At 27.9% G+C, this 14,576-nt stretch overlaps 1 protein-coding gene across 7 annotated transcripts in view; it reads left to right on the top strand.

Moving 5' to 3' along the window:
• LOC105205063 (leucine-rich repeat flightless-interacting protein 2) overlaps window positions 1-14,287 on the top strand; it is a 74,663-nt gene extending 60,376 nt beyond the window's left edge. For all 7 annotated transcript variants that reach the window (XM_026141041.2, XM_026141036.2, XM_026141038.2 and 4 more), the window contains 6 exons: window positions 1,180-1,319; window positions 1,410-1,673; window positions 2,313-2,457; window positions 10,256-10,378; window positions 10,547-10,761; window positions 13,277-14,287. In XM_026141041.2, the coding sequence (XP_025996826.1) occupies window positions 1,180-1,319; window positions 1,410-1,673; window positions 2,313-2,457; window positions 10,256-10,378; window positions 10,547-10,761; window positions 13,277-13,387 (998 nt within the window). In that variant the 3' untranslated portion in view covers window positions 13,388-14,287. The remainder of the gene's footprint in view (window positions 1-1,179; window positions 1,320-1,409; window positions 1,674-2,312; window positions 2,458-10,255; window positions 10,379-10,546; window positions 10,762-13,276) is intronic.
• The last annotated feature ends 289 nt before the right edge of the window (window positions 14,288-14,576 follow it).

The raw sequence follows: 14,576 nt of genomic DNA, 5'->3' as shown, positions 1-14,576 counted from the left end.
GTAATTATGAAGGAAACGGTCTTCCTCACCGATTTTGATGAAATTAGGCTCATTCGACGCGTTTTCACATGAAGCTAACGAATCTGGCAGAAAAAAGTGTCGCTCTGCCACGCGAACCGAGATATCAATTGTTAAAGTTAACGATTGTACAGGTTAGAATACCAGTCATCTCAGCGTAATGTAACGAACTGAGCATGCGCTGTGATAGAAATGTGCACGAAATTTGAAATGCTTTTTAATAATTATATCACTGCAACATTTAGTACACTTGTTTGTATTTGCCAGAACATTATGTTGGATTAAAAAAGTTATTACTTTTTGTGCAATGTAGATTTTTTTTTATTGAGGCATGAAAACAATTTATTTTATAAAATTAATTGGTTTCATGCCTCAATAAAAAAATCTACATTGCACAAAAACTAATAATTTTTTTAATCCAACAATGTTTACTTTTTATTAAACATTTTTATAATATATTTTATAATTAACAGGAGGGGGGGGGGATAAAATATACATTGCACTATCAAGTGTAGTAAATGTGGCAGTGATATAATTATTAATAAAACATTTCAAATTTTGTGCACATTTCTATCACAGCGCATACTCAGTTCGTTACATTACGCCGAGATGACTGGTATTCTAACCTGTACAATCGCTAACTTTAACAAATGATATCTCGGTTCGCGTGGCAGAGCGACACTTTTTTTCTGCTAGATTCATTAGTTTTATGTAAAAACGCGTCGAATGAGCCTAATTTCATTAAAATCGGTGAGGAAGACTGTCTCCTTCATAATTACCGTTTTTTGTATACCTATATCCTTTTTTAAATAAAAGAAAGTCTTAACAACAGCTTTTTTACAGTCTTTCAATTTGAAACACAAATTTTGGGATATTCCCGGACTAGTTACGAATTACCCCGGGCTTGGAATTATTTATAATTTTTGGCATTGGTCGACATTTTTATATGAACTTCAAAGCAAGTACACTTCCATGTTCTATCTATACCGGCATTGTGAAGGAAAAGGTTCAACTTTTCAAACCCTCTCTTCTTTTTTTATTAAATAAATATAGGACTCAGGAGACACAAAAGAAAAAAGGTCTAACGAATAGCCCCGGTCTCCCTTATGTATATATTTATATGTATATATGTATATGTATATATGTAATATACGATTGTAGCTGATGTAAACAGAACTATGAGAGTAACTCCAGATCCAGTACGTACATCACGACTTCTTACAAATTCCAATAATTTCCAGTCAAGTCGTAGATCTTCAGAAGATTCGTTAGAAGATGCAGGATTAAGTAGAGATATTAGGGTATATCTACAAAAACATTTCTATTTTATATTTTATTTAATTTATTATATTTGATACTAATATAAAGTATTTTTATATATTTACATATAGATGGAATTAAAGGAATTTGAAGAAAAATTCCGGAAGGCAATGATAGCTAATGCTCAGCTAGATAATGAAAAATCATCTTATGCTTATCAAGTTGATTTATTAAAAGATAAATTAGAAGAATTAGAGGAAACTACTGCGCAATTACGTAGAGAATTGAGAGAGAAAAATCGAGATGTTGAACAGTTAAAACGAGTTAGTCAAAGACTAAATGAAGATTTAGATATTTGCAGAGCACAGTTAGTAGAAAGAGATACACTTATACAAGTATGTATAATATTATTAAGTATTGTTCAATATAATACGTAATATTACAGGGTGTTTGCTATCAAGAAAAATCTATAATTTTTTTATTTTTGAAAGTTATGAATTTTTATGGGATTTTCTTAATATTCACAAAAATTTTTAGAAATTAGCTTTTGAATTTAATTCTATCTTTTTTTCTGATAAAATTGTTTTTTTTCTTGATAATGGAAAATTAATTTGAAATAAATGTGGTATACAGTCATTTTCAAGTAATTCGTAAATTTTTGTCAAAAAAAGGTTGACAATAAAAGATAATACATTGTTCGAAATTGATGTTACATGTATGCTAGATCTATGCATTGTCAATAGATCGTTACATGCTGTAGTTCATGTTCTGTTTAGCACTTCAAATTTAATATTCAAAACTTATAAAAACTTTATGATTATATGATTAAAGAACATAAAAGGTATAATAAATAAATAATTTATTTTAAAGTTGTAAAAACTTCTCTAATTTTACCCGAAATTTTAAATAAATTTCGTGGAAAATCTGGAAATTTTTTTACAAAATTGGAGTAAACATCCTGTATTATTTATAAAAAGATATCTTGTAATACAATATTACGATTAATCATAAAGCTAAGATAAATTATAATTTAGGAAAACGGTTTAGTCATTGTTGACAATAAAGAAAGTGAAGATGAAGACAACGAAAATATTGAAAATGGATTATGTCATAAAAAGAGAGTACTAATCAGTACAGAAGCTGCAGAATTATTAGAGACGGCTGGTAAAGGCTCACTAGGTATTTAATTAAACCAAAAATTAAGTATTTCAGGGTAGTGGGAGACCAAACTCTTATGAGAGAATTTATACCAGCGGCGGTAACGGTAAAAGTTTACTTTCAAAAAATATGAACTTAATAACCTAAAAATCAATGTCTCGTAAGTTAGTGAAACAAAACGAACAGAATCAATATACATTATTTTTTTACTTGTCTGTCATTTGTTGCCAAAAAAATTTGTTGCTTTGTTAAATTTTTTAACCCTTAAACACACCGATTTGATGTTACGTTAACACATTTTTTGGTCTTGGAGACTTTTAACTTTGAGAAGTCATAACTTTGGTTTTAATCAATATTTTTCAATCTTTTTTCTTCAAATGAAAATTTAGAATCTCAGAAATGTGATTGCACAATTGACATTACCGAAAAATGATTTATTATAAAGTTATAAAGGAAAAATCATTAAGCGAAAATAAAAAATTGTTAAAAAATTTACTTTTTTTTAAAATCATAGTTTTGCTACAAAAAAACTTTAAGAACTTTAAAATACGGTATTTTAAAGCTAAAGAATCATACTTTAAAGAAAAAATTATGGCATTGTCATTCCTTTTAAAAAGTATAATTATGTAAAAAGTATATATTATGTAACAAGGAGAATATGAGATTTTTTGTGTTAAAATCCATTTTTCTTTAAAACATATCATTGCAATAAAAAATTTTTAAGGAAACTTTACAATACGGCGTTTTAAAGTCATACTTAAAAAAAAAGTTATGTTCTTGTCATTTCTATTAAAAAGTTAATTATATAACAATACGTCTAAAATTGAAAATTTATATGTTTCATGATACATTTTGGACTCTGCGCAGAAGCTCTTTTTCACAGCTAGCATTCTAACTTTAGACAGAGTATATGCGAATAACATATACGAACGGATCTGTTCGAACATGTTTTGTCTGGATTTTTCATATAAGGTTACTCACAAAAAAGTTACACTTACACACAATGATGGTTCCCCAGATCCCAACAAAACTTTACTGCCGTGCCGTTCGAATTTTATTTAACCAATAAAGTTGATCAACCGTATATCGAAAGTCCGGTCCGGACTTCTTATCTCATTCCATCTTTACACAGCAAACGTTTAAAATATTATAGGAGGTCTCCCAGACCTAGTGTATTTAACGTTTAAATCATGTTCCGCTAAAGGAAAATTAAGCTAGTAAAAGAATTAGTTTAAAATTGGTTTTGATTCTGTTCACTTTGTTCTTATAAAAGACTAAATAAAGTTTTAAATATTTGCAGAGTACAGTCAGTAGAAAGAGATACACTTATACAAGTATGTATAATATTATTAAGTATTGTTCAATATAATACGTAATATTACAGGGTATTTGCTATCGAGAAAAATCTATAATTTTCAAGGAATTTATTTTTTATTTTTGAAAGTTATGAATTTTTATGGGACTTTCTTAATACTCAGAAATTTTTAGAAATTAGCTTTTGAATTTAATTCTATCTCTTTTTCTGATAAAATTGTTTTTTTTTTTATTTTTTTATTTTTTTATAATGGAACATTAATTTGAAATAAATGTGATATACAGTCATTTTCAAGTAATTTGTAAATTACATGTATGCTAGATCTATGCATTGTCAATAGATCGTTACATGCTATAGTTCATATTCTGTTTAGCACTTCAAATTTAACGTAAAAAATTAATATGATGTTAGAATAGATGTTAGACATGTAAGATAGACTCAGCATTCGACTCGTTCTCTAAAAGTTACGGTTGGCAGAACAATTGACAGAAATTCTCAGAAATACAAGAGGCAATCATGTATTTCTGTTAATAATACGCGCGCAGAAAAGAATAACATTTTCTGCGATTTTACTTCTCGTACCGTTCTACCAACTTCATATATATATTGCTAATGCTAAGTTTATCTTATATGTCTATGGTGTTATCGGCCAAGCGTATGGAACGTGGATAAGTAAATAGCGAACGGCTAGGCAGTCAGAATTGTAATAAGCAAAAATTAAATTGTTAAATGTATAAAGGTAATGTCAATATAGAACCGACACTAATTGTTCGTGTGTAACATGTAATTTTATTATTCAATAAATTGGGTGGCACTGTGATATAAGGAGTTACGAGTTTGCTTCTCGTGTCAAAAATCTTGGTTCATATATACTAAGAACAATATAACTTTAAATCGATTTTTAATTAATTTAGAAATCTATTGCCATCTTTCAGAAGATAAAGGAAAACCACTGAGAGTAACTCTGCCCAGGAAAATCTTTTGGGCAGAGCTATTCGGAATAAGCTATTCGGAACTGGCGTTAAAACTAATTAAGTCTCATATATTTACAAATATATACAGAAGAGATTGCCTACGCGTTCATAAGTGTATGACACACAAAAAAAATGAATAAATTTTCAATAAATTAATAATGTAGAAATTTTGATTTTATGGATTAAATTATTATTAATATAAGTTATTACATTATTTATTAAAATAAAGAAACATGCTTTTTATCTGAAATAAAAAGCATTTTAAGATCTAGATGGCTATAGAATTAATTGTTTATATAAATATTTATCAACAGTTTTTGAGGCAGGAATCTCAAATTATGGATCTTGTCACATGTTTGTGTTGCGGCATGCGATAGGATCCGCAATCCAAGATGCCTGTTTTCAGGTAATTATTAAGTTTAGAGGCCTTACCTCCGATTTTGATGAATTTAGCTTCATTGAAGCGTTTTCACACGAAATAAAAGAATCACGCAGAAAAAAGTATTGCTCTGTTCTTCGAAGCGGGATATTAATCGTTAAAGTTGATGACTATATAGGTTAGGAAACATTGACAAAAAATATTGACAAAATGCAGCGATATATGGACACATGTGCGTGTTTAGGAACTATATAAACGCACCGGCAGAAATGGTGTTTCTCCGCGCTGACGCTCGGCTGCCGCACACACGCGAAGCCGCACGCGTACGTGTTTCGTAAATTAATCGAATTAAAATTATTTTCTAATACAGATTATTTTAATAAGTAATTGTTTAAAGAGATTTACAAGTTTTATTAATTAATTAAAATTATGTCTCAACATAAAGTAACAGTCCCATGAATTAAAACTGTATTGTGATGACATAATCTTAATTTATTATTAAAAATTGTAATTCTATTTACATTATTTTTTAAACAAATCTTTGTATCCGAGTAAATTTTTTTATGCAATTAAAAATTAAAACAGCGCGCGACCAACCGTGATATCCCGTATACCGCCTGTATAGGCGCATAGCAGGGAACACCGAGTTTCTCCGTGGTAGCACGTTGATTCGTGTCTTCTCTCTCTCGACTCAGTGTCGAGCGATGAAGATGCGCTATCGAAACGCCCCCCACTACTTTTTGCCCACACCCTGATTTCCGCCGCGCTATCACGAAACACGTATGTACACTAAGCTCCACCGATGCCTTAACACATGAACTTGTATGCGTGTCAAGGCATATCGATATGATAGATTCGGCGTGTTCCGACTCAAGATATTTTTACATTTCATGCCTGTCATCTGACGATTAAATTCAATTAAATTATTAACAACCATTTACCTTTTTTTTGTTTTAGTTAAATTTTTCTTAGATTAAAGTATATAATCAATTTTTAAGTCAAAATTAAATGTAATTGGTTTACTTTAAGAAAATTAATAAATATTGATAATAAATATAAATGTTATATTAAATTTTAAAATATATATGTATTTTATATGATTTGCAAAGGCAATTTAAATGTTATTTAATTTAACTAATACTCTGTAGATGCTTAAATTTTTCAATCGATAGATTTTTCTATAAATTCAAGATAAAGGCATATGAGTAAAGTAAATAAAATAAAGAATGAGGATAAAATTATAGACAAATTAATGAATTTAAATAAATAAATGAGAGGAATTAATAAGGTAATTTCAATATCAAAGATTAAGAAAATTAATCAAATTAAAAGAAATTGAATTCTGAAGGGTATTTGATTATTTAAAATTGAATCAAATCCATATTCAAATGATGTTTTTTCACGATCTTGAAATGATTTTTTAAAAATTAATAAAAGGCCTAGCGGAATAAGTATAGTAAAAGTGCCTCTACGGTTTTTCGAGTTGGCCTTCTTTCTATGAAGACGTGCCCAAGATAGAGCGAAAAAACGATTTTTTTTTACATTTTCATGATTTTCTTAGTAACAAATAAAATAAAATTTTGAAAACTTCTGCAAAATCAATTACACTTAGACATTAATAAAAATATTTTTTACATTTGCTTTCAATGCAAATTTCGATTTTTAAAAAATGAAAATAACGTTTTTTTCCACCGTGATTTCGTTAATTTACTACCTTGAAAAAATTACATGTGTTGTCTTTGTTCCCAACTTCTACAAAATATATTTTTATCAGATTTTTTCAAAAAGTGTGCTACAATGAAAAAAATTAAAATAATATTTTTCTTATTAATTTTCTTCAAAAAATGAGCAGATAAATCGTTTCTACCAGCTCTTTAACGTTTTATTTGTCTATATTCCATATTGTAATGTTTTGCTGATCATAAGTTGAAAGTTAGCGATAACTAAATGACTTTTTAATTTTTACAATTCCACAACATAAGCATTTATTTCATATTTATGAAATAAAAACCTTATGTTATGGAATTATAAAAATTGAAAAAAAATTTAGCTATCACTAACTTTCACCTTGTGATCAGCAAAATATTTCAATATTAATTTTGTAGACAAATAAAACTGACAGAAATAATTTACCCGCTTATTTTGCGATAAAAATTGACAAAAAATGTTATTATTTTAAATTATTTTATTGTGGTCTATTTTTTGAAAAAAATCTGAAAAAATATTTTTTGTAGGAGTTGGGAACAGAGTTTCACAAGTAATTTTGTTAAGGTGGTTCATTAACGAAATCAGGGCGAAAAAAATGTTTAAATGTTATTTTCATTCTTTATAATCAAAATTTGCATCAAAAATAAATGTAAAAAATATTTTTATGAATGTCTAAGAGTAATATTATTAAGGTCCAAGTCTAATTTCATATTTATGAATTGAAAACCTTATGTCATTAAATCATAAAAATTGAAAAATAATTTAATGTCTTTACCTTAAATTTATAGAAAAATCTATCGATTGAAAAATTTAAGCATCTACAGAGTATTAGTTAAATTAAATAACATTTAAATTGCATTTAAAAATCATATAAAATACATATATATTTTAAAATTTAATATAACATTTACATTATTATCAATAATATTTATTAATTTTCTTAAAGTAAACCAATTACATTTAATTTTGACTTAAAAATTGATTATATACTTTAATGTAAAAAAAATTTAACTAAAATCAAAAAAAGGTAAATTGTTAATAATTTAATTGAATATAATCGTCAGATGACAGGCATGAAATGTAAAAATATTTTGAATCGAAACACGCCAAATTTACTATATTGATATGCCTTGACACGCGTACAAGTTCATGTGTTAAGGCATCGGTGGAACCTAGTGTACGTGCACGGCTTCGCAGCGGCAGCCAAGCGTCAACGCGGAGGGACACCATTTCTGCCGGTGCGTGTACCCCGTCAAAACTGACTATCTACCTCATAGGCCGGTATTCATAGTCGATTCTTATATTTAAGATCATCTTAAGTATTACCTTAAGATGCCATCAACCAATCAGAGAGCTGTATTAGCATCTTAAGACGTTACTTAAGACGATCTTGAAATGGCCATAGACTAAAGTTGACGGATCTTATATCGTTAGGAAAGGAGAGGAGGGGGAGGGGGGACTACCAGCACATCGGTTTGATTCGGAATTGTTCGGAATCATTCAGCTCTTAGCTGTCACTTCAAACTGCGTACAGCTTCATTGCATTTTGTGATTATTCAATTATCCCATAATGGTCACCATTCCAAATAATAACATAATGATCACACGGGCTCCACTGATTTTGATCAGTCGCCATTTACCAGCTTTTTAATATTTTGTCGCAAAAATTTTACTGGACATATCTTGAGGTCTGTTCTTTATTATTAAATGTTTTTTTGAATTAGAATTTAACATAATGAAAAAATTTAAATAGTCTGTGTACCCTTAAAATTAGCGTAGGATCCAAAAGACCCCGTGTGATCATTACGGGTTATACACTTTCGTGCTTTTTTGAATATTTTATGAGTTATTGCATTGTATCTGGATGCAGTAATCAAAATAACTGCAAAAGAAAAAATTGGGAGCAGCAAGAAAAAGAAACAGGAAACTTTTCATTTCATTTGTAAGTAGAATATATCTATTGGTTAATTTTTTAAGTTTGTAATAAATTTATTATTTAATAAAAATATTATTTTCATACGTATTTAAATAATATTAATAATAATAACGTATTTAACTAATTCGTAATTTTTAGATTACCAAGAGATATTAATCGAAAAAATAAATAGCTTAAAGTATTAAACTTAAAATATTGGTGTCAGTACAGTTTTAAATATAGCTCCGCGTAGTCAGGTTCTTCTGGCATCCCAGCTTTATGTAAACCCGAATATAACCGAACGCCGCGGAAATAGCCGAAGTGCTGGTAGTCCCCTCTTACCGTTAATCTCAGCTACCCTTCGTAAAAAGGTTTTGTCTATCTTAGTCTATGATCTACCTTGATGGACGATAAACGTCACAAAAGCAATAGAAATTATACCAAGGCTAAAAAAGTTTTGCTGCGCATGTTAAAAGTACAAGAAATAAGTAAACGTACTATTACAAATAGCATTTTAGCTAACGTTTTTTATTAATATTGAAATTTTGGCATTTAACTGTTACAAGAAACGCAAATCGTACCTGATTTTGGTGAACTCAAAACTTTAGATCCTACAACAACGGCACATTTTTCATCACAGGGCTATCACCTTATGGCTTGACAAATTATTTTATACATCTAAAATTCTTTTATCCATCTTTTTACTTCCGTATATAGATAGCAATGAGACTGAAGAAATGGCTGTTGGTGATGTTCTATCACTATGTGCCTCTATCACTTAGTGCCCCACCTTCTAGATCTTGTAGGAATATGTTAGCTTTTTTTTTGTGATAACGGAGAGGAAATGCGTTGCCGCATATCCCAGGCCCCGGGGGAGGCCTGGTGGTTATGTGGGGCTCTTCCCCGCCGACGACGTGTCGACGGGGACATACCCACTAAAACCTCTCCGGGTGTCCTGCCCTGGTCCGTGACTGGGGGGCTCCGGAAACGCGTGCAGCATACTTCCGGAGCAGGAATATGTTAGCTAATATTGACAATATTGGAAATTAAATTAAATTGTTAAATGTAAATAAGTTGTGTGAGCGAGAGTCAGTGAAAAGCTTTACGTTACAAATAATTTTGAGATGTTGGTGTAGAGATACGTATTCAAGACTGACGACGGAAAATATTTGATGATCATGTTTTCTAAAATATATTAAGAAAGTTAAATGTACACTACACGTGTTATTTTATCATAAAAATTAATTTTGTTAATCCGCATTCAATTAGCTTATTTATGTATCAAGAGTTACGGTAGTGTCTCGCGCCAAATGAGCGCATAGCACGAAACCGCACGTGTGTTTCTATATATTGCAATACTACATGTATTAATACTATTATATTGCTTTTTTTTAGTAATAAAGTTCATATTTTTTGAAGGCAAACTTCTGTTGATGGTGTTACAAATGCTGATACACATTTTTAACATGGGAGATTATTTCTTTGAAACATTTATTATCAGATAAAATTTTATATTGTGTATTTTTTAGATATTCGGTTGAGAAAGTTTGCTTCTGAAAAAAAGGATTTGCAAGATGAAATTCGCCACTTAAAATTGGAATTAGAAGAAACTAGGAATCGTATGAGACCCGAAAAATCTGGTTCAATATTAGGTTAATATTTACATAGAACTGTTTGAAACATTTAAATTAATGTAATAATAACAATAATTATAATAACAAAATAATAACAATGATTTTATATTAGTAATACAAATCCTTATGGATGTTACATTGTTATAGTAGTCTTGTTCATATTAATTGATGCATTTGTTGCTGCAGGTTGTTTATCGGATAATGAAGATATTCAACGTGAAGCAAACAAATTGTTGGCTGATTATAAATTTAAATTACAAAAAGCGGAGCAAGATATGTCTACATTGCAGGCAACAGTAGCTAGATTAGAAAGTCAAGTAATTCGTTATAAATCAGCTGCAGAAGCATCTGAAAAGGCAGAAGATGAGCTAAAAGTAGAAAAAAGAAAGTTACAAAGAGAAGTATGACTATTGATTTTTAGATGAAAAGATTTACAGAGAGTGTTTGAAAAGTTTTGCAAGTGTATATATAGAATACATGAGACGCTGGAGAGAAAAATTATTTGTATGATTTTTGTGCGCTATCTTTTATGTTATTGAAGAAATTTTATTTATGTGAATATACTTTGAATTTACAGTTTTATAAATTAATTATCGTTTTATTTATATTTGTCTGTTGCATCTATTGGAAGAAAGTGTCTCAGATCTGATGTCGCTTCTTCTTCCCCTCCCTCCCTCTCTTTGTTTTCATGCAATCTCTGACTACAGTGCCCTTTCTTTTTTAGACAAATATGCACAAATTTTCAAACGTGACATTTCTTTTGTTACAAAATTAAACAGTACTGCGTACGCTCTATTTACTTTTTAATTCCAACTTGAGAGTTGGAAACAGCTCCTCCCTTCAACACACAAAAAACTTACAGTATACAAACGGTGACCATATTTTCTTCGAAGAAATAAAGAACAAAATTTTAAGAGTTTGTTCCTAATGTTTCTAAACCATTTTATGGTAGTTAGGAATTGAAGCATTTAAAAATTTTCTTGTGTTGTATATCAAAATAAGGCACTTTGTAATTTTCTAATAATTTTAAACTGGTTTGATTGCGTTGAAATAAATCTTTTAAATTTGGAATAGGTTTAAAATAACAAAAAAATGAAAACGGATCCAATTTGAATCTTAACCAAATATATAATTATATAAGAAAAATTATCTTTATGTATATATATTTATATTTTAAACATTTTTAACAATAGTATTTATACATATATATTTTTTAACAAAAATAATGAGTTTTAACGTACTCCTGAGAAAAATGTATTTGTTTTAAAGAATGATGATAATTGTTTAAAAAAATCATGAAATTCTAAACAATTTCATAACTGTATTTTGTATAAATAATACTAGCTTCAAAAGTGTCAACTTCAAATTGGGTTTTTTCTCTACTCCAAATATTATTGATAACATTCTCTTAGTAGAAGTGTTTGAGTCAGGAAAATATAAACAAAATTCTATAATTTTTGAAACATTTTTTTCTTTTAACAACCTCTAGTTAAATTAATCGAATAAATTCGCAGAAGTACCAATAGTAATTTAATGTATCAGAATTAACTTTACTTTTCCTTTTCTGAGACAAACTGTTCAAATTAAGACTGTAATTTTGTAAATAAAGAACAAAATTGTAATATAAAGGATACAATTTTTAAAAAAAGGACAAAATTGAGTTTCAAAAAATGAATAAATCTAAAGAACAGCTTGAAATAAAGGACTGTTCTTTGAAATAAAGAACGGAGGTCACCGTAAGTATACGTACCTTACAACCTTCTAAGAAAATTTATTGACCATTAAAGTTTATGATGACATCCGCTGATAATACTAAGTCGTGCACGCGATGTAATTAAATTTTGAACAATCATTTGACTACAAAGAAACAATGCATTTGACTATGAATTTAATACTTTTTTTTACAGGAGAATAGAAGAATTTTTATAGCAGCACAATTTTTTTATTTTTTATTTATTTATTTTTTTTTTATATCAGGTTATTCTCACTGTTACCAAAATGAAATAATTTGTTAAAATGAAATAAAATTCTCTTGACATGTTATAAAATGATAAAATAAAATTATGCATTTAATTGAAGTATACAAAAATTAAACAAGTTAAATTATTAAAAAACGAAATAGCTTCTTATTTTCAAACTATTTATTGTGTAAGTATTTATTGTGTAAGTATTTATTGTGTAAATATTGTGTAAACATTTTTCTCTGGATGTTCACCAGATTTAAGCACCGAAGCTTTGATTAGTATTTTAGGGATCTATTTAAAAGAAAACATTCCTGGCTTGTTTGGTTCTTGTAGGAATTTTACTATTTATTCTATGTTTCATATTTATAACATTATATATATATTTGTATTTATAATCTTTTCTTATAACATTAATAATGATAAAGTTGAAGAGAAGAAAATATTTAATGTATAAAGCAATAATTTCTTCATTTTTTATTTACTAAATTTTACAATTTGCTTTTAACAAAAACATTTTTTATTTTTTTTTTGTATAAATATAAAATAAAAAATTGTAATTTTTCTTTAGACATATAATAAGTATGAGAAGTTTCAGTTTTTGATTAATATTTTGACTTATTAAAGAAAAATGACAAAACCTTTGGCCTTACTTGATTCTTATGAAAATTTTATATTTATTATTTATTTATATTTATATTTCCCATTTTCTGTTTGATTTGTATTGAAACAAAATTGTTTACATGATGCTTTTAATGGAGAATGTTTTGGTACCATAATTCAGATTTCTTTTTTAAATGGACTTATTTGATTTTTGTAGGAAATTCTTTAATTATTTTTCTCAACGTTTATATTTATTTGCAAAACTTTTTAAACTCTTTGTATGCATATGTATATTAAAGCGATTTAGGAAATTTATAGAGATACGTTTATTTAATACTTTTTTTATTTTTAGGTAAGAGAAACACAAAGTCGTGTAGAGGAATTGGAGACAGCAAATTCTCATTTACAAAGGAGATTGGATAAACTTAAAAACGCTAAATCAGCTCTTTTAAAAGAGCTCTAACAAATTGATGTTTGCAAAGATGAACAATAAGTCTGTTACTTATACTCTAAACAAATCGTGATCCGATGTTGCCTCCATATTAATATTTTGAACATTTAACATTTTGAATATAATTTACAAAGGCAAAGATTACGTATTACCGTTGTAACATTTCACACTGTAGCGAATATCATCCAAACATAAAACCACAAAATTTGCTGTGGAAAAAAATCCCTACCTCTTTACATGTGCTAAGTCTTTGATACTAACTTATTCTCGCATTATTCTTTAATGGAATAATAAGACACTTTTTAATATTACGTTAATTTTTCTATACATTTATAAGCAGTTATAAAAATTCAAAACTTGATACTTTGATGTAAGTAGCAAGTAATAAAGTGTATTCGTTTTTGCCTTGTTGCAATAAGTCTGTGAAAATTATTTTAAATTACTAATATATTATTTTAAAAGCACAAAATATATTTATATATTTGATAAACATAATATGAACAGCGAATATTTTTTGCCATATTAAATTTAATAGATTAGAATTTTATTTTCTTCCTTTACCTATCATTGTTAAGGGGATGCTAAAGTCGTCTTTTTTTACCGACCGAATATTAATTTTTGGGCAAACCGTTTTTCTAAATTGCATTTACAGATTTAAAAATATTTTTCCACAATTAAAGTAAAGACAATAAGTATAATGGACGCTGTATAAGAATAAGGAAAACAAAAAAATTGAAAATAATTTTCCAATTTTTTTCGTTTTCTTTATCTTTATATAGCGTCCGTTATACATTACTGTTTATACTTTAATTGTGAAAAAGGATTTTTAAATCTGTAAATGCAATTAGAAGAACGGCTAGTCTGAAAATTAACATTCGGTCAGTAAAAAAAAAACTTGAGCATCACCTTAAAGACATAATAAATATGTTAACAGTACTATTAAATAAATTTCAGCATACAATATGAACTAAAAATATATTTTACAATAAAATTATCTCCAGAATTCACTTTTGTAACAAAATATTCATACATGTTTTTATTCGGCAATCTGATGTGAAGTAATATACATGTATAATAATGTGATCTTTGTACACATTTAAAATAAATTAAAAATATATTGTTGAAATATGTTTTTATTATTACACATTTTGTACAATATTTAAAATAAAAACATTCTAAATATTTTTAAATTAATAAAATT

The sequence above is a fragment of the Solenopsis invicta genome, chromosome 1 (genome assembly GCF_016802725.1).
Source record: "Solenopsis invicta isolate M01_SB chromosome 1, UNIL_Sinv_3.0, whole genome shotgun sequence".
NCBI classification, from domain to species: domain Eukaryota; kingdom Metazoa; phylum Arthropoda; class Insecta; order Hymenoptera; family Formicidae; genus Solenopsis; species Solenopsis invicta.
This window is presented reverse-complemented; position numbering and strand designations above follow the sequence as displayed.